The sequence below is a fragment of the Colius striatus genome, chromosome 2, assembly GCF_028858725.1.
Source record: "Colius striatus isolate bColStr4 chromosome 2, bColStr4.1.hap1, whole genome shotgun sequence".
NCBI lineage: Eukaryota > Metazoa > Chordata > Aves > Coliiformes > Coliidae > Colius > Colius striatus.
The window spans coordinates 102,779,004-102,801,193 of NC_084760.1; the positions used below are offsets into that span (position 1 = coordinate 102,779,004).

At 42.3% G+C, this 22,190-nt stretch overlaps 1 protein-coding gene across 1 annotated transcript in view; it reads right to left on the reverse strand.

The window, feature by feature from the left end:
* Nucleotides 1-9,886: 9,886 nt before the first annotated feature.
* FNDC1 (fibronectin type III domain containing 1) overlaps nt 9,887-22,190 on the reverse strand; it is a 71,321-nt gene continuing 59,017 nt past the window's right edge. The window contains exons 16-20 of the mRNA XM_061990251.1: nt 18,210-18,289; nt 16,148-16,177; nt 13,291-13,452; nt 12,139-12,261; nt 9,887-10,714 (exon numbers count right to left, since the gene is read on the reverse strand). Of these exons, the coding sequence (XP_061846235.1) occupies nt 10,599-10,714; nt 12,139-12,261; nt 13,291-13,452; nt 16,148-16,177; nt 18,210-18,289 (511 nt within the window). The 3' untranslated portion in view covers nt 9,887-10,598. The remainder of the gene's footprint in view (nt 10,715-12,138; nt 12,262-13,290; nt 13,453-16,147; nt 16,178-18,209; nt 18,290-22,190) is intronic.

Below are 22,190 nucleotides of genomic sequence, written 5' to 3' on the forward strand. Positions count from 1 at the left end.
AGCAATCAACTACTGCTAATGAATGCCATTGTTTTATAGGAAATCTCAGCTTTCAGAAAGCAGATTCTGCGTTTTCAAGAATTTAAAAGGTCTCGTATTGCAATCTAGGGAAGGAGGTGGGGATGAATCAGCTGATCCAGAGCCTCCAGCTCCAGCCCATTTCCTTGCACTTGTTAGTAGCTGGCTAACCCATACCTGGAATATTTAAATGACGGAGGAACCTGTGATTCTGGCTGTTAATTGAGGCCTTGAAAAAGAACCACAGCCCCCTGTGTGTGAAATGGGTGGATCCTGTACCAATGTGGCTTTTTACAAAGTTTTTCAGGCTCAGTGACACCAGAAACAAAAGGTAGTGGAAAAGACACAAAATTGAAAACAAGATCCCATGCTGAGGATCTTTCCTTGTAACTGGACTTCCTAAACAATGCACAAATCTCCCAGGAGCAGTGAAACTTGAAGAAACCCATGGCCAGATTTTGATTCGTGCTGAGAGATCCCCAAGATCTATGTCCAGCTCTGTGAAGCATCAGAAGTCAGTGAGGATTTTGGAAGGTCCCTTTTTATACTTCTGTAATTCCATAAGGCAACATTAAGACAAGGATAATATTTATCAGGGGATTCTCTTACACACGAAAACTCTCAGAGATGGCTCCACTGATATTCTTGCAATCTTTTCTCCTGTTATTTCTTGTCAGGATGAGAACCAAGAGGACCAAAGCAGCCTTCATTTAGTATACTGCTGTTGAGTGAAATGACAGGTGTGGGATGTAAGAAGACCTCAGGTTTAGTTGCATGCCAAAGATATATCATCATAAAGGGATGAAAAAGAATGAGGGAGATATGGCAAAGTCAGCAAAAACCCAGAGGATAACTGGCTGTTGCTCTGATTCCTGATTTTTCTTCAGTTTTGAAACTGAATGTATTGTGTTTGATGTGACTGACAGCAGCTGATAGCTATAGAAACATAAATGCATACCATACAGAAGCTCACTCCTTCCACAGTAACGGAGCCAACAAATAAAGCCTTGAATGGAGAGAGGCAAATTAGGCAACCTCATTTGTTTTACACAGCAACTATAAAACTCTCTATGTTCTGTATGCTGCAGAGATTAACTCACATTAGAATCATAGAATGGTAGGGGTTGGAAGGGACCTTTAGAGATCATCTAGTCCAACCCCCCTGCAGAAGCAGGGTCACCTAGATCAGGTTGCATAGGAACATGTCCAAGGGAGTCTTGAAGACTTCCAAGGAAGGAGACTCCACAACCCCTCTGGGCAGCCTGTGCCAGGGCTCTGTCACCCTCACAGTGAAATAGTTTTTTCTTATGTTTAAGTGGTACTTTTTGTGTTCCAGCTTCATCCCATTACCCCTTGTCCTGTTGCTAGCTACTATAGAAAAAAGGGATGTCCCAACCTCCTGACACTCACACTTTAGATATTTATAAAAAAGATCTCCCCTTAATCTCCTCTTCTCCAGACTAAATAGCCCTAGTTCCCACAGCCTTTCCTCATATGAAAGATGCTACAGTCCCCTGATCATCTTGATGACCCTGTGCTGAACTCTCTCCAGTACTTCCCTGTCCCTCTTGAGCACAGAACTAACTGGACATAGTACTTCAGATGAGGCCTCACCAGGGCAGAGTAGAGGGGAAGAGGAACCTCCCTTGACCTGCTTGACATTATATCATCATTACTCTCAAACCGATATATTAAATGATTATTTAAAGAAAATGTTTTTCACAAGCCTGAATCTCAAGGCCTGGGAATCTCAGAAGCTTGAAGGCTCAGAAAAAGCACATCACATTTTGATCACACAGCTGAACTGACCTCAAGCTGTTTGGGGTCGCTGGCAGTAGCAAGGGACATTGTGCAGCCTCTTACAGGTTGGTAGTAGATTTCTAAAAGTTTTCAAAATCTTCCATGTTCTGGCAACTTGCATCTTTGCCTTGTCTAAGGAAGTTATTTCTCCTTCTGCTGCTGGGATTCTAAAGCAGGTCCCATAACTTTGCAATTTGTGCAGAAGCGCACTGTGGTGGGTCTTCAGTACCATAGCAAGCCCATGCCCTCACTCTGTCTTGGGACACAAACTCAGTCTTGGGAAAAATGTGTAAGTGTGATGACCTTTCTAATATTTGCTTAATCCATTTGCTAGAAGCATTAGTGTATCACTAAGACTCTCTAAGAATGGACTGTATAGTACCATGTATTGTACATCTACTACATACTTCAGTGCCATATTTTTTTTCTCCTCAGGTGCAACTCAAACCATCATTATAAAGTTTTTCATCTCTGTCTTACATGATGGCTCTTTGAAGTAATCCTGTTTTCAGTACAGGTTTATCAGATGTGAGACTATATACTGATTGATGTCCACAATATTGTACTCCATATATACACAAGAATTCACTAATCTGTATGAACATATGGCATTTTGTTTACTCTAAGCAATATATTTTTTATTCCTTCTAAATCTTTGGACCTTTAAAGGAAAACAGCCTAAGCACATTTCTCTGCAAAAGAAAATTCCAAAAGGAAGAAATCAAAGTAGATTTTTCTTCAGAATGAAAGATCTTAAATTATATTACTAGTAGGAGAGCTGAGAATCCAGAAAAAATAGCATAACCTTAAAATGTAAAATGAGAGCTGTGGTAGTTGTAAAGGCAGCTGGGAATTGGTCAATTATAATAAGCTCCAGCCTAACCTGGACCATATCTGTGCAATAAGCACCAGAGGAAAGATTCCCTATCACCTTAAAAGTCATGCTGTGTTTGTCAGAAAGATCAGTTTTGAGTCTTTGCAGAACAAGGACTAGTAGGGTACCTGGCAGGAGAACCAATGGCCTGCAGCACGACCACGGACACTCTGTGCAGGAGCCCAGGCTGATGTAGTACAGTCTCTAAGCTTATCAGCATGAAGTTCTGAAAAGTCAAAATTCAGAGCAGGCTTGTACCAAAAACTGAACAGAAGCAGTAACAATAACCCATAGTGCCATTTGAAATTAATGGATGAGTTTTCATTCTGGTTAGTAACTTTTCCCTTTTGCTTAGGTTATGCTACCTAAAGCTGGTGTTGACAATCCTATTCATTTTGTAGATCTTGGGGTTTTTTTTACATTCAGGGAGAGGAAATGGTAACATATTCACAGCTTGGAACCCTTTTCTCATGTTTGTTCTCAGATGATTAGCAGCATAAACTAAACACGACCTCACCTGACTTGTATTTACATAGTCTGCTGTTGGTAGAGAGCACAAAAACATATAGCGTGTCTGCTCTTTGCAGCCTTTCATCTATATGCTCATGCCCTTAGGCAGCTCTGCTGTATGGCTTACCATGTCACACAGGTTTGGACTCCCAGCATCTGCACAAGGAGGTCTGGGAGGATGACAGGCGCAGCTCTGCAGGTGGCCCTCTGCCTTTCCAAAAAGGAGAGCAGCCAGGATGCTCTGAGGGCCCTTTCAGAGCAGCCCCTTCATACCTCTGTGCAGCTGATATCGACCTTCCAAGCCTGGCCAAAATAATCTTCCCCACCTAGTGTAATGGCATGTGTGAAGTCTGAGGGAAGAAGGTGACTGATTAGTACCTGAGCCCAGCCCATGAGTTTGCCACAAGCAAGAGACACAACACCAGCACTCCTGCTCAGCAGGGACATCCATGGGCAGCGGAAGAAGGCCTCATACAGGAGAAGTTTTGTAGCCTGGGATAGGCAGGACAGGGGCCAGCATAAAAACAGATATGCTAAGTAAGATGGAGAACCGAAAAAGATTCAATCTCAGGTCATCTCCTATCTTTTATTGCTTCCATTTAATTTCCTCATGATGCTACTGACCATAGGGAAGGAGGAAATCCTGCTACTGAGTGTTTTGGGTGGACTTACAGACTTGTGGTAGCATGGGCAAGGTAGGTTAAACATCTGATAGAAGACAGAGTGGGACAAGACCGATCATGCCCATGGTGCCAGGTAGGAACATTAATCTTTTGAGTTCTCCATTATGAAGCATTTTTGGACACACCTTAGACCATACTTTCAGGACACAGTCCTGAGGTGGGCAGAAACACGATCACAATCACATTCAAGAAGAGTTTGAAAAGCTCCTGGAAATACTCTGCAATGTTTTTACTCTTACTGCTAGATAAACTGTTTTTTGCTGACCACGGTACTCTGGGGAAAATCACAGTGTCTGCAATTTTAGGAAAAGTATCTCCTGAGAAAGCGCAGCAGGAGGACATTAGGTATTCACACTTTGTTTCTGCTTATAACCTGACAAAGTTTTGACATAACAGATTGCAACTTTTTCCTTGTGAGGGATGAACTCCTTCTTAGAGATTTTCTCTAAGACTCATGAATGGATGTGGCTGCTCCCAAACCAAAACTGTGCTCCCATTAAAGAAATTTTCTTGCTGTGAATGTGCAGTGTTGAATGTAGGTGCCATCTGCATGCCTGTCACTCATCCCCTGCAGTAAGGGCCTGTTGCAAGGTCCCAACAGCATCTCCTGCCATCTAGAGGCTTTTTGCATAAACATGAGGGCATCAACAACACTCATGTGTGACCTAAGCCCCAGAGGCAGCTGTGAGCTTGCACAAGTCACATTTGGAAAGCATGTGCAGGAACTACTCACAGCAAGAAACCAAGGTCAGAAGTTTTTCACGGGAGTCTATGAGACTATCCCCCTCTTTCCCTTGCAGCCTCCCTCACTTCCTCACAAATGGCCATGCTTTCATCTGGGAGCCAGATTGCAACTTCCATTTAGAAGAAAAAAAAACAAAAAACAACAGGCATTTTTTAAAAAAATTAAGATGTTTATTTCCAAAAAGGCGATCCTTCCCCCTTGTTCAGCACCTGCAAGGCCACATCTGGAGTATTCTGTGCTCAGTTCTGAGGTCTCCAGTACAGGAGAGATCTGGACATAGTGGAGAGAGTCCAACGAAGGGCCATGAAGACGGTGAAAGGACTGGAGCAAATCTGATATAAGGAAAGGCTGAAAGAGCCAAGACTTTTCAGACTGGAGACATCTCAGTGTGATCTTCTCAGTATGATCTTACCTCTGATGTGCAGAGTAAAGAAGATGGAGCTAGGTATTTCTCAGTAGTCAATGGACACAAACTGAATTAAAGGAAATTCCACTTAAACAAATTAAAATTATTCTTACTGTGAGATGGTGGTTAAACACCGTCCCAGCTTGCCAAAGAGAGACTGTGGAGTTTCCACCCCTGGGGATATTTAAAATGAGAGAAGACACAGACCTAAGTAACCTGGTATAGCTGACCCTGCTTTCAGCAGAGGGTATTGGACTCGATGATTGTGAGAGATCCCTTCCCACTTCAGCCATTCCATGTGTCTATGATCATTTTTTGTACAAGAAATAAACCCACGGTGGAAAACTTCCTGGAGTTTCTGTTTTGCTTCTGTGAAATTCTGGTTCTGGTTTTGCCCAGCTGCATGATGCAGTGGCTGATATTATTTATAGACTTCTACACTTCTTCAGGTTGGAAGGAACTTTTGGAAGTCAGGTCCAACACACTGCACAAAGCAAGGCCAGCATCAAAGCTAGAACACGGTCCTCTTGAGGCCAGGGATGGATTTTTTCCCCACCTCTCTGGGCAGCTGTCACTTTGCTTGATCACCCTCATGATAAAAACTTGTTGCAGTTTGTGTCCATTGCCCTCATCATTTTACTTTCTGTCTCTCAGAAAAGTGTAGTTCCATCCTCTTTACAATCCCATTAGGCCATTGAAGATACTGATTATGTCCACCACTGTCAGCCAAGCCTTCCTTCCCAAAGCTGAGCAAATCCAGCACTTGGCCTCTCCTTGTACGTCCTGTACACCAGCCTCCATAGCCATTGCAGTCCCCTATGTGTGATACTCTAAGTGCAGGCTCACCTATGCTAAAGAGAGAAGCGTGTCACTGAGGTGACTGACTGTGTCCTCGCTAACATAGCCTGGTCTCTCACTGACCTTCATTGCCAGGAGCATGTGCTTCTTCAGCATGTGCCACATGGAGGTCCTTCTGATGGTCAGGTTGTGTTTGGAGCTGGCTGATATAACTGGTACTGCTGAGCAATGTGACTGATGCTGAGGGCTTATGACAACAGGGGCCTGGCCCCTGGGCTGTTGCCTTTGACACTTGACTTCCCTATGTTGACACCATGATTAGCTATGATTCTGGTGTTATTCTTCTCTGGGTGCTCATTCCCACAAGGGTCATACTTTTCACTGACTGTTGTGGTGCAGCTGGCACAAGTCCTGCGGGAGTGCTTCCTGCTTGATTGGACACAGAAGCACAATGAGAAAGGGAGCAGCAGTACAAGGCATGGCTTTGTTTTCAAATGTTACCAGCTAAGGGCCCTTAGGCAGCCTGGCAGCTCTCCAGGGGTGGGATTTTTTTAGACATCTACGGATGCCAGCTTTGCCTTGGGAAGGAGAGACAGGCTGCTGCAGGGTTGTCCTCATTCCCTTCTGCATTTACTTCATTATCTTCTGCTGAAGGAAGGCATCTCTTCATATCTGCCTGATGAGAAAAAAGGACATGAGTTTTGGACACAGAAAACCATATAGTTTCTTGTAGGGAGGAATCACAAAGAGCACTTAACATTGTTCAGTGGGTTGGGTTACCTCCCGTGAAGGCCTTCAATCATCTTTCCAAGCAATGCCCAATGCTTCCTTCATCACCAAAGAGCTCTTCTGTTCGCATCCTGGGTCCACATGCTGAGCTTTGGCTGCCCTTGAAAGCCCTTGGCATTTCTTATATGCTGGCAATTGTTCCTGCTGCCTTTGAGGCAGAAAACCCAATTCTCACAAAAATATGGTACAGTGATCAGAGATTAGCATCTGGAACTGACCAGGGCCAGACAATGCTTCAAGCTAACTTTTTTGCCTGTCTTTTCTTCCCCACCCCTTCCCCTGTTGTGCTTTTCTCTCTTTTCCAGCTATGTACAATTTGCTGGCAGGCACAGCCCTGGCATCCATCCGCCCCAGAGAGACTTGGACCAGAGGCAACACAGGCACGAGTTGTGTAGATTTTCTCTCTGAGGAGATCCTCCCTCTCCTTCATCCCATTCCCTCAAGGATTGCTCAAACAAGAAAGCAGGGTTGGTGCAACACCCCTCAAAGCCTCTGAAGGGAGATGACATTCTCTGAGCTGGCATCGAGGGCTTGGAGACCAGATGCAGATGTGGCTTTGACAGCAAGGAGAGAATGGGAAGAGAGCTGATGGAGGGAAAGACCCATCATTCTATTAGAGACATATGATATCTCCTGGTACGCAACGCAGTCACAAAGCTGTACAGCTATTTCATCGGAGACAGAGTTTATCCCCAAGCAGGCATGTTGCTTCTATGGTAACACAGCAGGACTGGTGTGTCACAGGAACAGTAGGGAAAGAGGCAAAGAAAGGGTCCATTGGTCAGGGCACTGCCAGGGCCTTGGAAAGAGGATCTGGATGGGAAATGGCTTTCCTGACCCACATGCCTTTAGTTGTCTTATTAATCTCACCACCTCTTAGATACACAGAGAGAAAAAGTAGTATTTTCTCTTCAAGAAACTACCTACTATGACAATAATGGGTTACACTGTGCATGGGGCAAAGGATGCAAATGTGTCAGTCTGATGACCTTATGGAGGACCTACCCAGACCTCAGAGTGAAGGGAACAATCTGCAGTACATTGCATTTCAAGTGTTTCCCTGTTGTGTCCTACTGCTGACTCTGTCCTGGTTAACTTAGACTCAGAGAAGATTTACACTGGAGGGGAAGAGGGCACAGGGTCCTCCACCCCTGCCCCCAGCACTCCCTAGTTCCTCCCCAGCTGAGGCTGCAGAAGAAACTTTGGCCTCAGCTCTTCACCCATGGTGACATCCCTGAACGGGACCATTCCAGCAGAGAATGAAGGAACCACATCTCTGCAGATAAAAAAATCAAAACACAGCCATGGTCTCTGAAGGTGTAACTGCAGAATGCATTGGCTGTTGGAAGGGAACATCCATCTTTAAGCAGTAGGCCAAACCATGACTGGTGAAAACAGGCTCTGCTCTGTAGAATCAGTGGCGCAAGTTCAATTCACACGTGCTGAAGACTAGGCTCTGGACCAAGGCAATGACTTTGATTCAATAAAAGAAACAAAGACATTTTATTACTGGATGCCCAATCTAGAATCATAAAAAGTCAATGAATAATTTAGGTTGGAATGAATCTCTAGAGTGCTCACATTCAATATGTTGTTCACAAGGACTTCCAAGTCCTCTTCTGCAAAGCTGCTCTGGACAGTCACCCCAGCTCGTACTGCTGCAAGGGGCAGCACTCCACATATGAGACTTCTCATTTCCCTCTGCTGAACCAGCTGAGGTTAATTTCTCCAGCCTGTAACAGTCCCTCTGATGAGCAGCTCTGCCCTCCAGCACATCGACCACTCCCCAGCACCAATTCAGTATTAGCCACAAGCTTGCTGACGGTGCACTCCATCTATGCATTCACGCATTCCATCCCATCGTCCAGGTCACTAAACAGCAATGGCCCCAGTATTGGCCCCTGAGGGTGGCACTTGAAACCAGCTGTCATTTGAACTTTGGACTACTTTTTATCACAATCCTTCAAGCCCCATAAAGCAGCTAATGTTACGTCTATCTTGAAGTCCAGCTATCCAAGTCACACTTCAGTAGAAGCACACAGTGAGAGACCATGCCAAGCACCTTACAAAAGCCAAGGTCAACAACATCCACTTTTCTCCCCTTGTGAACAGAGCCAGTCATCTCAACAAAGAATATGATCAGGCTGGTCAAGCATGATTTGCTGTTGGTGTCTTCATGCTAGCTGCTTATCACCTTCAAAAAGGAACACACTCCCATGCTTCCAGTCCCTTAGAAAAAGGTGACACCTAGTCCTCTCCCAAGGAAGACTTTTTGAAAGATTTATCACTTTGTCAAATTACTTGACTCAGATGACCTGAAAGGATGAAATAGAAATGAAACCATGTATCATAGGTTTATTAGGGAAAAAAAATATATACTTCAAGACCACATATTTGGCACTGTACCGAAGCAAAAGTATGTGAGAATAACTAAGATGTTAAAACTTAAATCACCATGAAAAAGAAATTGTTATTTTAATCCCTTTAGTTCCCTTTTTTATCCCCATACAATTTGCAATAACTACAGGAAGCAACTGAAAAGGTATTAGACCTTACTACATGTGAACTGGAATATGAGTGACTGATCAGAGATTAGATCTGTCCCCCAAGCACGCTGCTACTCAGAATGGGCCAGTTTTACTGAGATGACCAAAGGCTGTGGAGATGTTACTATGAAACAGTAAGACCATGAAAGTTACTGAGTAAACCGTTAAAGCTAGATGGCCCAGAAAGACTGCTTAACTCTTACATTACTGCAAGCTTCCAAATGCCAGCTGAAAAATCATCAACATACCTTTCATCCATGTCAGCTCTTCCTTTCTGGTCTGGATGGAAGAGATTTTGGTAGTATTTTAAAGTATGGATTCAAGTCAAATGAGTTTCCTCCTAGTTGACTCTTGTAGTGGTAGCTTGGGCTTCTTTTTGGAGGGCAAATAAATTAATAGCAGTTTCTAATCTGCAAGTTACTCACCCCACGCCTCAGCACAGTGAAGTGGAAGATACTGACAAGGAATAAATAACATACCAAATAAGATGAGAATGGATTGAAGAAAAGTTGCACTAAAGCTTTGAAACAGTGAAGGACAGAATGTTTAACTGATGCAGATAAACTGTTGAATATGTGTTTTTGCTGGACTATACAGTGCCACTCTAACATGGATAGAGGGGCAGATTCCAAAGGCCGTAAGGAAGTGTGACATGAGTCTTTGACCAATAATTCAAATGTCAGATCAACAGTACTCACAAGAAGAATACAGCTCTTTCCTTGGTTAATATATTGTGCATAGCAAGGTCTCAAAGAATTAACAGCACCTTTTACATAAAAATTCCAAACATATTTATCTAGTGAACAAGAAAATCTCAGCATCTCTAAGCAGTACTTCTTCAGATGTACAGTACAGTATTTATATAGATATAGATATACATATATCTCAAAGTGAATTTACACTGTGATCAGGTGATTAGTCCAGCAGCGGGCGAACCCACAGGATCTAAGTCTTGAGGAGAATACATTGCCTTTGGTGAATGGCCAGTTACATGGCACAATTGCATAGGAGAGCCCGGGTGGGCAGCAAAAGACAGTTTAGCATCCCATTAAGCAAGCACAGCATGCTTAGGTCGTTCCTGCAAGATATAAGAAACTTCCAAATTTTCACGGCTAATACAGTTCTAGTTTTCACAGGTCACACACACTGCAACCACCTCTCCGTGCCTTAAAGACCCAGAGGAGGAAGGCAGAACACCAAACTTATATCCCGTCCCCGCTTCCAAGCAGAAATCAAACAGCACCACAGATTTAGGCTGGTAAAGGGGGGACCATGTTTGGCTTCAGGAGGCTTTCTTGAGCAGCTGGTCTTCACTGGTTTGCCTCATTTTTCTCTTTTTTTTTCTACTTCTTTTCTGAATCAGTTGCTCACAGTCCTCCGGTAGAAATGATTCAAAAGCATGGTCTGCCTAAGACAGGAAAGCAGGCTGCTACCATTTCCCTGGGATGGGCACTCCACACTCGTACCAGCCCACGTAGTAGTAGGGTGTTGTGTGTCCGATGCGTCCAAAGGATACAGGCTCCTGGCGGTACTGGCGGTAATACCCTGTCGGCAGAAAAACACCCCTTTGCGTGTCAAAACAAAGACACAGTCGTTCAATGAAAGCAACAGACACAGTCAGAGTCAATCCCACATTCCAGATGAAAACTTAGAAGCTGTCTAGTAGGGAATTTTGTCAGAAAGGTATTTGCATGCCCTGGTATTTAGCCTAGATCTTTCTTGAATGATTGACCTCCAATCCTTTACATTTCTTGTAGTTTTGATTTGGTTTACTGTTAAAAAATCTCTTAACTACTCTGTAATGCTGCTTCACTTGAAAAGGTGTGCTTTGTTTATTAAGTTTGTACATCAGTTTAAACACATAAAGAAAACTGAGGCAAAAAAATACCATCAAATTGTATTATTTCATAGGGCTCAAGAGACTTTTAACAAACATCAGCTTTTCACAAAATGAAAAGGTATCATTTCATGCAGTAAATATGGAATTAATCCCTTTCTCCCCCTTTTTCTTCATCTGCAGAAAGAATTTGACTGCTTAAAGCATTAGGAGAGGTGAAGCATTCTTCTCTGCATAGCTCGTTCACTGGAACATCTGAAACATCAATGTCTTGTGCCAATAACATAATTTCTATGTGCTGTCTCCCAGACCTAGTAATACACATCTGGATTAATCATCCCTCTTTTGAACCGAGAAATGTACTACTTCCCAGTGATATATAAATATCAGCGACTACTTCAGTTTCTTCCTGGTAACGCCACAACGAAAAGGAAAGCAACAAATAATTTACCATGGAAATCATTATAGCCAACTGAATAATTTAACTCAACAGACCCATTGAAAAGGTTGGCTGCCTTTCATGATTGGGTTCATTTTTGTGAAGCAAGTCTTCATCCTCTTGGCTATGTGATCTGAGCAGTTCATTCAAAGGAACTACTTCAAGGTGAGAATTTCCACTTAAAGGGAGATATCTACCAGGCCAGAGTAAAAGTCCTGCTGTCCAACCAGAAGTCATTGGACATACTCAACCTTAAGTCACTGGTCCTCTGTGGAGTGTGGACGTGCTTTATGCACATTGATTCAATGAGGCAGGTCTTACAATTAGGAGAAAGGTTTCATAGACCTACACAGTCTTTTTCTTTTACTTTTTGCATTTTGTTCCTGTAAATTATTATATTGATCTCTGAAGGTCCCTTCCAACCCTACCATTCTATGATTCTACGATATGCCACTTTCTTTCACATTGTCTTTCTCTCTCAACATCCTCTGAATCCTTCTGGGACTTTCATAACTTGTCCAGCTAGGCCTGAGTACAGTATCACCTTAATGACTACTGCATCAGCTGGACTCCTCAGAGAGCTGCCAGCAGCTGTGGACAAAGAGCCTCAATCTGTGCTCCACTTCCTACCCCTTAATCCTATGGAGAGGATGACAGGCACCTGGCCAGCACCTTGCTACCCCATTACTGTACCTCGGATGGTGGGCAGGGCTTCAACATATGACTGAGGTCCTGTTCTTCCGTCCAGGTGTGAATCCACAAACTGGCAGTGGTCCTCGCCCCTTCCCCAGCTATCCCCGATGCTGTAAAAGGTGTCTGAAGGGTGATACAGACAGATTATTTGATTAAGTATTATTTTTGTTTGGATGCTCTTTACCACCAAGAACAGATTTGTGAGAAAGCAGGAGAACTATTTCGGTCACAAATGCAGCATTACCAATGAACAGTGGCTGTAAAGTGGGAGAATGCTGTCTTCACAGTATGGAAGGAGAAATTGTGGAAAAGAGAAATGAGTTACAAATCAGTCAGGAATAGTCCCTGCTTTGCAAATCCATGGATGCTACACCACAGGTGACAGGTGAAGGTCATTTCAACTGGATGAGTCATTTTAATCAATCATGAGAAAGCAAAAAACATTCAATATGTCACCACTATGAGTTTGATTGCAGTCTCAAGTGAAAACTAAAAACTGTGGAGCTTTCTTTCTCTATCAGATGGGGTGGGTCCTGCCATCCTGTTTGTTTCTTATTGCATATTCAAACACTGTCTTTATACCAATGCACTGAAGTAAGAACAAACCATTAGCATAATCTGAAAAGCCATTGGGATAGTCTCAGTACCTTAGATCAACAATACAGAAAGCTTTCTTCATTATCTCTCAGCAAATACACCCATGTAAAAGCTACTTTTTACTGACTACTGCTTGCCCAGTTACTGTAATACCAGCCTTTCCTTCACTGTGCCCTACTTGATCTGCCCTGTCTGACTGCCTGCAGCTGAGGCTCACTCACCCATAGAACAAGTGTGGGACTTCCCAGGGAGATGTGGAGGGAGCAGTGCTTTATTTTCAAAGTACAAAGCACATTGCTTTCTCAGGATACAAATACACACAGTCTTTTCACGGGAAACTTCCTCCTGTCCTCTATCTGAAGAGCTCTGCTTGAAAGCTGATGCCCAGGGCATGAGTGTAAGGGAAAAGCAGGGCAGCCTGGCTATCACATCAGACCTCCTTGGGAGAAGAACTCCCAGATGGCTGTTACACAATTCTGTCACAGATAAGTGAAGAAAGCAAGAAGATGGAGATGACAAGTAATCAAATATCAGGAAATTAATGTTGGTGCCTACCTTTCAGGTCATCACTGAGGTAAATCTTGTATCTTAAGGAGTTGCAAAGAACCACTCCTACAAACTTGCGGTACCAAGTTCGTTTCACATACTGCTTGCCACTGCAGTCTGAATAGGTGGGGTCATATTTGAAAGTGAATGGGATCCAGATAGGCTCACCACCTTGGAGAAAAAAAAAATCAGTATTAAGGACAGACTTCAGCATTTCAGTCTGAGTTTTGCTGATGTTAACATCTGAATATGTATGTTACATGTTTTACAAGGGACGCTGCAGCAGATTAATGCATGACTTTTTTATATCCAGAAATACTACTTCAAAAGGACAAGCATTATTTTAAAGAATTAAAAAGCAAAGGGAACAATTAAATCCCTTCTAGGCAGTAAACAATAATAACTGCTAAAATGATCTTAAAAATATGATTTCATGTATCGAACCACAGTTTTAGTAAAAAGTGTCACTGTGTTTAGTAAGACATCTTCACTATCTAGTGATACTCAGTTTCTTTTCTCAGTAGAGCCTGATCTTAGGACTGACAGTGACACTGTCTTTAGACTACAGTCATTTGCATTTAAACACTAAGTAGAAAACCTTTTTGCTAAAGAAGAGATGCTAAGAATTCTGTGATGAGTAACAGCCTGTGATGTAAAGTCTATTTAATTAAAAAGATCACATCAGAAATGTACTCTTCTGTTTTGTTTTCCTACACTACATCAAAACATATGAGCTTCCAATAACAAGCAAGACCTTTCCTGGGGAACTCTGTCCAGACCACTGCTGCAGAGTAGACAAGTCACCTACTTGTATCACATAAAACTAAATATTCCTACTGGCTTACTTAAACATTTGCTTTATACTAACCTTCGAAATTGTTGTTGTACTAATGTATATTGAATTACACAAAGAGCTTCTGAAGTGATAATTGGATTTTTCCCTCTAGCTACAGTTCAAAGTCCCATTTTTACTGTGCTATTTGGAAGCCGTTTACAAATGAGACTGAAATTTATTGCTGTTAATCATTCTTCCTCTCTCTCGCTATGCACGTGGACCAGATTCTGCAAGTTCTTCCATGTGAGAAGCTGATCATTGAGCAGCAATCCTCAAAACTCTACCCATATGGACACAAATGTAGCTGGACTGACTTTACGCAATTAGTCACATGGTGAAAGGTCTGGAGGATTTTGGTCACAGTCTTCTCTTTAGAAAAAACATGAAATTATTTTTTAAATGCAGCTTTATTGCTGTGAATAGTGTGCTTTTGTCCATCACTCTTGCCCACTCCCAAAAATCCTGAAGGATGAACCAAACATGTCATACAATTACAGAACGGTAGGGTTGGAAGGGACCTTTAGAGATCATCTAATCCAACCTCCCACTAAAGCAGGTTGACCTAGATCAGCTCACATAGGAAAGTCTTGAGAGTCTTGGAGACCAGGTCCAGGAGAGTCTTGAAGACCTCCAAGGAAGGAGACTCCACAACCCCTCTGGGCAGCCTGTGCCAGGGCTCCCTCACCTCACAGTGAAATAGTTTTTTCTTATGTTTAAGTGGAACTTTTTGTGTTCCAGCTTCATCCCATTACCCCTTGTCCTGTTGCTAGCTACTATAGAAAAAAGAAATGTCCCAACATCCTGACATCCACCATTTATATACTTGTAAATAATAGTGAGATCTCCCCTCAATCTCCTCTTCTCCAAACAGCCCCAGTTCCCGCAGCCTTTCCTCATAAGGAAGATGCTCCAGTCCCCTGATCACCTTGTCCTGTAAGAGCTGTGCTGGATGTTCAGAAGCTCTTAATTTCCATAGTTTCCCAGAGCTTTGCCATCTCTTTTTGGTCTATCTATCTCTACTGCTGTAGCCACACAAAATATTTCCACTTCATCCAGTTGAAGCAGAAATTAAAAGTGCAAAAGACATCACCTTCTAACACCTCCTTTCCATGAACAGACCCACAAAATAACTGACAGCAAAAAACCTGAGGGTGACCAGGGACACGGGGAGGCCACTGCTCTCAGAGGTTTCCCACACTGTTTGAAAGAGACATCTGCACAGACATCTGATGTACAGAGACATATCTGTACATCATCAGAGACATCTGAGAGGACACAGAATAAACAGGCCAACAAACGTAGTAAAATATAGAAAGGAGGGAGACATGGGACATTGTTTTCACGAACAATGTAGTTGGAAAGCCCCAGAAGCAATCATCTGAAATGCTTAAGAAAGCAGGCAGAGGGTAACAGCCTTGAGGTCTATTTTCCTGCATCTCTTTTGAGAGCATGTGTTGCCTGGGGTTACCCCACCAACATACATTTCTGCAAGGTTGATCCCAGCACTGGGGAAATCAGCTCTTCTGATGTGGGGCTGAACTGGCTTATTGCAAATTTGGAAATGCAAATCAAGCTCAGCAGCTTTGTGGCATGTTATTCACATCAGCACCAAATCCTTGAATTTTTTAGTATTTATAAGAGCATAATGATCGGTATAGATGAGCATAACAGCTAGAGACAGAAAAACCTCATCCTGCTATTCAAGCTGTGCTCAGACAACTGAAGGACACAGATAAAAAATAAACATATTTTAGTGGTTATTACTAAGCAATTAAAGCTGTTGTACCAGAAAAAAGATACGTCAAAATCAAGTGCTCATTCTAACATATCTTTGCAAGATTTCTTTTCAAAGACTAGAATAACGGGTCTTAAGATAGAAAATGTTTTGTGAATTAGCATACAGAATTACTACCTGTTCCTGCTTCAAACTGTAACTTGAACTGCATGTATATACGGTTCTAACACCTATATTTTAACTGGTTTGTGCAGGTTTTACGCACTTCATGAAAGAAACAGCAGAGTAAGACTTACCAGGTGGTCTGACAATGAGGAGGGGATTGTCTAGAAGAAGGAAACAAAAAAAATTAGTATTTTGTTCCAAACTTTGTTTTATAACATGAAATATACAGTGCGGTCAAGGACTGTCAGTTGCAGAGTAGCTACATTATGAACGTGGGGTTTACATGTCTCCCCAGTTTGCAGATTTAATGAGTGTTTTTTATTCCACTATGTTTCTGTAGTGGGTTTGTGTGTTCAGGTTGTGGTAGCAGGGGAGCTACAGGGGGTCTGTGAGAAGCTGCTAGAAGCTTCCCTTGTATCTGACAGGGCCAGTTCAAGTTGGATCCAAGATGGACCTGCAGCTGACCAAAGCTGAGCCAATTAGTGATGGAGGTAATGCCTCTGGAATTAAAATATTTGAGAAGGGAAGAAGTTACTGTGCTGGTACTTAACTCCAGCAGAAGTAAGGGGTGAGAATGTGAGAACATCTCCGCAGACACAAAGGTCAACGAAGGAAGGGGAGGAGGCACCAGAAATTCCCCTACAGCCCATGGTGCAGCCCATGGTGAGACAGCTCCTGCCCCTGCAGTCAATGGTTTGAAACTGATTTCCTCTTCTCAGAAGGTTGTCAGAGTGAGAGGGGTTTTGCCATATGCTTCTGAATATATAGTTCAGGCCTACCTTCCAGAGGGAAACATAACTTACCTCTTTTATGCAAATCTCAGTCTTAGACACCCACTATGTTTAGCATAGTTGTTTAGTACTGTTCATAAACATGTGACATTTATAATTTTAACTTTTTTTTTCATCATAGTAGCAGAACTTATGCAAGAGCTCCCTGGGCAGTGCAAGAAGCACTGTCCACTACCTCAGGAGATTCTACTTACTTGAAATACTCTCTCTTTTTAAAATAAAGAAGGATGGAATAGTTGTGGAGTAAGGATAGCAAAGCAATGTGATCTAAGATGTTATCTTGCCTGTATTCATTATATTGCAGTTTCTTTCATCTCTTAGCTGGCCCTTATCATACACAAAATGCCTGAAGAAAAAGAAGAGTGGTTGTCTAGAAGATGAGGAAGAAAAATTCCAGGGAGTTTTTACAGTTTGATGAAAGAGAACAACGACTTTCTGTTCTATTCAAGTGTGTTACCAGGCATAAGACTGAACATTTTCAATAAGCTGCTTGATCCTACAATAGCATTCTTTATTGAATATTTCCATCAGCTCAAACCTTTCACTTGTACCTAGAAGAACACTCTGAACTGGCAAATTTCTCTCTCTTCTGTCTTGTCACTGAAACTATACCATCTGGCTTTAGATTTAGCAGCTGCTTTTGTACTTGTGCCAGCTGGAAAGCCACCTTTGGCCCCATGACAAATGACAGATCAGTGCTGCAAATAAAACCTTAAAGCTGGTGAATTTAACCTATTAAATAAAGCTTGCAAGGTAGTTGATTTCAGATGGTAAAACTAGGCGTTCAGGCCCATAGACTGGCAGCCAGGAGGAGGAGAAGGAGAAAGAAGAGAAGAAGGAGGAGAAGAGGGAGAAGGAGAAGAAAAAGGAAGAGAAGAAGAAATGGGTAAAAATAGCTCATGTAGTGTACTATTTTTAGAAGAGGGTGTTGCTCTTGAACACACTATTAGCCCTGCAAAAGAGAAGCATGCCTTGTCAAAAAAAGAACAGAGAACTTTGCCCGTCTTATGGAACAATTGTTTCCTATATTCCTTCCAGAGACAACTGCTTCCAACTGTTCAGCTGTTCACAATCAGGAAGCTAATTTACTAAATGTTTGGTCAATCTATCAAAGACATTCAACTTCCCATTGCTTCTGTACTGTTGAACATTAATAGTCGGGTTTGAAATTCAACTTCCTGTTCCCCTAAAGCTCACTTTATTGTCACATACTTAAATAGTGGTATTAGGAGTGCATATTCTTTTCCTGGCTTTAATGAAAACAATTAACCTAAAAGAAAAATATCTGAAATCAACAAGTTCAGGATAATCACCATTATTACTGTACTGGTTTCAGTCATTGCTCTGACACACCTGCTATTAGGAATTTGGTTTTGAGTTGGAAAAAAAGAGCAAAGCATACCAGATTCTGTGATAAATGAGACTGAAGAGCTAACAGGTCCATAACCGAAGGGATTCTTTGCTTGGACTTTAAAATAATACCTGAAAGAAAAAGAGAGGGAAATTAAGATTAAAATATTCATTCCACTGCAATGTCCAAATGATAAATATTACTAAAATGGGGTGAGAATCAGAGCAACAGAATGACACTGAGTTCAGGTGTCCTTTGTATTAAATGGAGCTGGATACTGAACCAGGGTATGAGCTGGCTGTTACAGACAAATGTCTTCATTTTGCAATTGTTCTCATGCATATTTTTGGATCATTTATTTGTATCATCTCCCTTCCAAAAAGAACACAACTACATCCTTTTTACTTGAAACAACCAATAGCAACAGACCAAAAGAAAAAATTGCAAGGAAATTAAATTCTGATATCTGGCACAGTTTTAAACCAGATTAATTCCTACAAAAGCAGTGAGCAAAATTGCAAACTAAAACTGAATCAGACTTATATGAGATAAGAGCTAAGCTTTCGACCTCTCAGTGAAAACTCTAGTAGCATTAAGGTTACAGTACCTGAGTAAAATGAGAAAGCTTCACATGTTGCCTTACTGATTCCCCCAAAGAATTTAAATCATGCTTAACTCAAAGTATATGACCTGCCACTAGAACTTTATTCTTTGCTCAACAGAAGCAAAATTATTCTCACCCTTAGAGGAAGATATGTGTAAGCACGTTTTTACTTCATTTGCAAATACAATGATATTTAGTTGATGCCTACTCTAAGGTTTTTTCCCTACATTAATGGATTTTTTTCTTCCTTTTTATCTCTGCATCCAGTCCAGTAGAAACCAAATAGAATGGAAGATTCCTGTAAAAATTTCCAGCACAGCTTATTTAAAGTGCCTGAGTTTAGGTTTTCCTTTCTTGTCTGCTTGCTCAATTTCATTCTTGTAAAGACATGAATTTAAAAAAAAAAGTAATTACTGCTCCTCTGTAATATCCACATAGCATTTGGATCTTGATTTAGTCTCTCATCTAAAAGCAGACATTTCTAAAAGCTCCACACATGACCCACTTAACAGGGCAAGTGCCTACTTGCTGGGATGGTTCCCACCAAGCTCTGGATTATCTCCCATGGCATGGTTCCATCTGAGTGGCAGGCCTGATGCTCCTCAGCTGTTGAAAGTGAGCGTGCCCCATTAAAAATATCAGGCTGTTCTTGGTAAAGTTCTCCTCATCCTGCACAAAAACCTGCCAGTGCTGCTGTGCTTGTGTGGCCTACGCTGGGCTGAGACAATGTGGTTCACAGCAAAGGTGGTCTGACATCCCTGGAAGGTATTGCCACAGTTTATGCACCAAGCATGGACACCATTCACACTAAAAATGTCGCTCCTTTTTCTTCCATTCAGTCCACAAGAGATGGAAGCAGCGCTTGTAACATCAGAATGTAATGTGGTTTAGTGCCACATAAACTGCTCATGCTTTGCAGCCTACCAGGCAGCAGGACAAACATAATCCTGTTGCAGGAACTTTGCTGGTTTTTAGTCTGCCACTATTTTTACTGTGTGCACTTTCCTGTACCATCAGACATGTCCATTCCTCAAGGACTTAGCCACTGAGCAGAGCCTGCAGGTTGCTCCTGAAAGGACCCTCTCTGGCCTGACACCAGCTGAGCACATACAGAATTATTCACAACAATAACCCAGAGAGGATTTGGCTGAACCAGCCCTTTGGCAAAGTATCTTTTTCATTAAAATAAATGCCTTTATTTTATGCAAAGTGATCTGTTTCACCTCAAAAATCAAACTAATCTCTATGAAAAGATGTGCAAATAACATTCACTTCCTCAAGCAAGAGGGTGGCAGTCATGTGAGCACTGAGTTTTGCTGTATATCAAGTCATTTATCTCCAGTGCTATGTGCCACGACATCTTATTTACTCTAAAAACTATAGGCATATCCTCTAGGTGACACCAATGTGGATGGTATAGGAATTGAAACATTCTGGACTTCACTCATAGCACGTGCTTTAACTGTGCCAGACCTGAAGCATATGCATGTTCTATGGAACACGTTCCCACCTCTGCATGAGGACGTGCCTCCCATCCCTGCTGTGTCCTACAGCTGACACCAGAAAACATCTCCAGTCCTGCTTTCTGTAGCTAGTTCTGCCTATAGTTAATGACTACATGATGCTCACAAACAACTCACGGCTTTCTTTCGAAAGACATATACACCGTGACAAAAAGAAACCACATCAAACAGTGAAATTCAGCAAGGCTGTTCTTTCTGCTCATGCCTAGCACAATCCTCTTGCTGGCAGAAATATTTGCCTGTGGTTTCAAGTATTGATCTTCATTTCTTGGTCACAGCTTTCGAGTGTTTAGCATGGCTGGAGAAACAGGAGAAAGAAGGCAAAAAGCCTCCCCATGTGCTCCTCTATTTCTGGCCACCGGAGCAGGGTGCAGCAGCCTGAACACTACTTTAATCCTCTGAATTGCCAGTGCTCTCATGGGACACTTGAACCTACCCACACCTCTTTCACCCACTACCCACTCACATCTTCTCCACCTGGATCGGGGCAGGAGCTGGGAGCATAAGGCTGACCACAGGGATAGGACACAGGGCAGTGATTCTTTGCACTGGCTCCTGAAATGACTGCAACACAGCACTGACTTAGCCCAGCACTTGCTGTAATTACTTCAGAAGAGTAAGAGAAAAAGGCTTTCCAGTCCACATCTTTTCCATAATGCTTCAAAGCATAGTGAAAACATCTGTGGATGCCTAACTTTGCACTGCTTCCAAAGCGGCATAGATACCATCTGTGTAACACAGTGGTACCTTCTGAGCAACCCTTTCAATGAGATACCTAAGTGCAATGATCCACATCTGAAATAGGAGAGAGCAGACCAAGAATCTTGTTCTCCAATTTAAGTGGAGGGGGTGGAGGGAAAAGTGCAGTTTTGTATCTAATGCATAATCCAGGAATTGATCTTGTAGGCAATCAGGACAACTGTGAGTTCAGGTGTCCTGTTATGTACATAGGCACAGTTGTCCTGTTACATACATAAAAGCCTGTCTGGGACACGTGACTGTTGCAGCTGCCCTCCTGACTGTCTGGAAAAAACAGCGATGATGTTATGAGTACATTTTTCTTCACCAAATTGGAAAATTAGATCCCAAGCCTTTATGTACACAAGAAGCCTCTAGTCGTGCCAGAAAGAGAGCCAGGTCTCATGACTTGCTGACCCATGACTTAAACATAGACAAAGCTATGATTGCTGTATTAAGAATGTCAATAAAATAATGCAGTCAGGATATATTTCGTTCTCAGACATGACAAATAAATGCTTTTCTAGGTCCAGGCATTTGACATTTTCCTTAGTTGGAATCCTTCAGATGATGAATTTGTCAGGAAATCTCAAATCAGTGTTCAGTTGGGTTACAGAAGTACCACCACTGCAACAGATGCAATATGTTCTTCGTTTTCAATATAGACAAGAACAAAGCTTCTTCTCCTAAGAATAAACCTCCTTTGAGATTTTATACACCACTTCTACTCACACATCAAGAAAGAACACAATAAACTGTAATGGGGCAATGAATATGTAGTATTTTTATTCATTTAGACTATAAGACTAATCGTATCACCATACCTGTCACTTTAAGCAAAATGATTTTACAACTTAATTCAAGGTGTCTCCCTTCTGTTGGAATTAAATAGCAGCTACCAAGTGAGATAACCACTCAGCATGCTAATTAGGGGAGGCAGCTGGGTTATTTTTTAAAAAAAGTAAAACTAGTTAGCTGTAAAATCCTTTTTCCAGCCTGTTGAAGGCAAGCCTGCCTGGGCTCCCAGCCTCACACCCGGTGGCAGGCTGAGAGGGTGGGATGGGGGACACAGGTAGCAGGGCGAGAGCCATAGCACTGCATGCCACTGAATGGCTGAGGCTGCTGCTGGCCTTTCATCAGCACTGAGTGAGAGCCAGGGTGGATGTG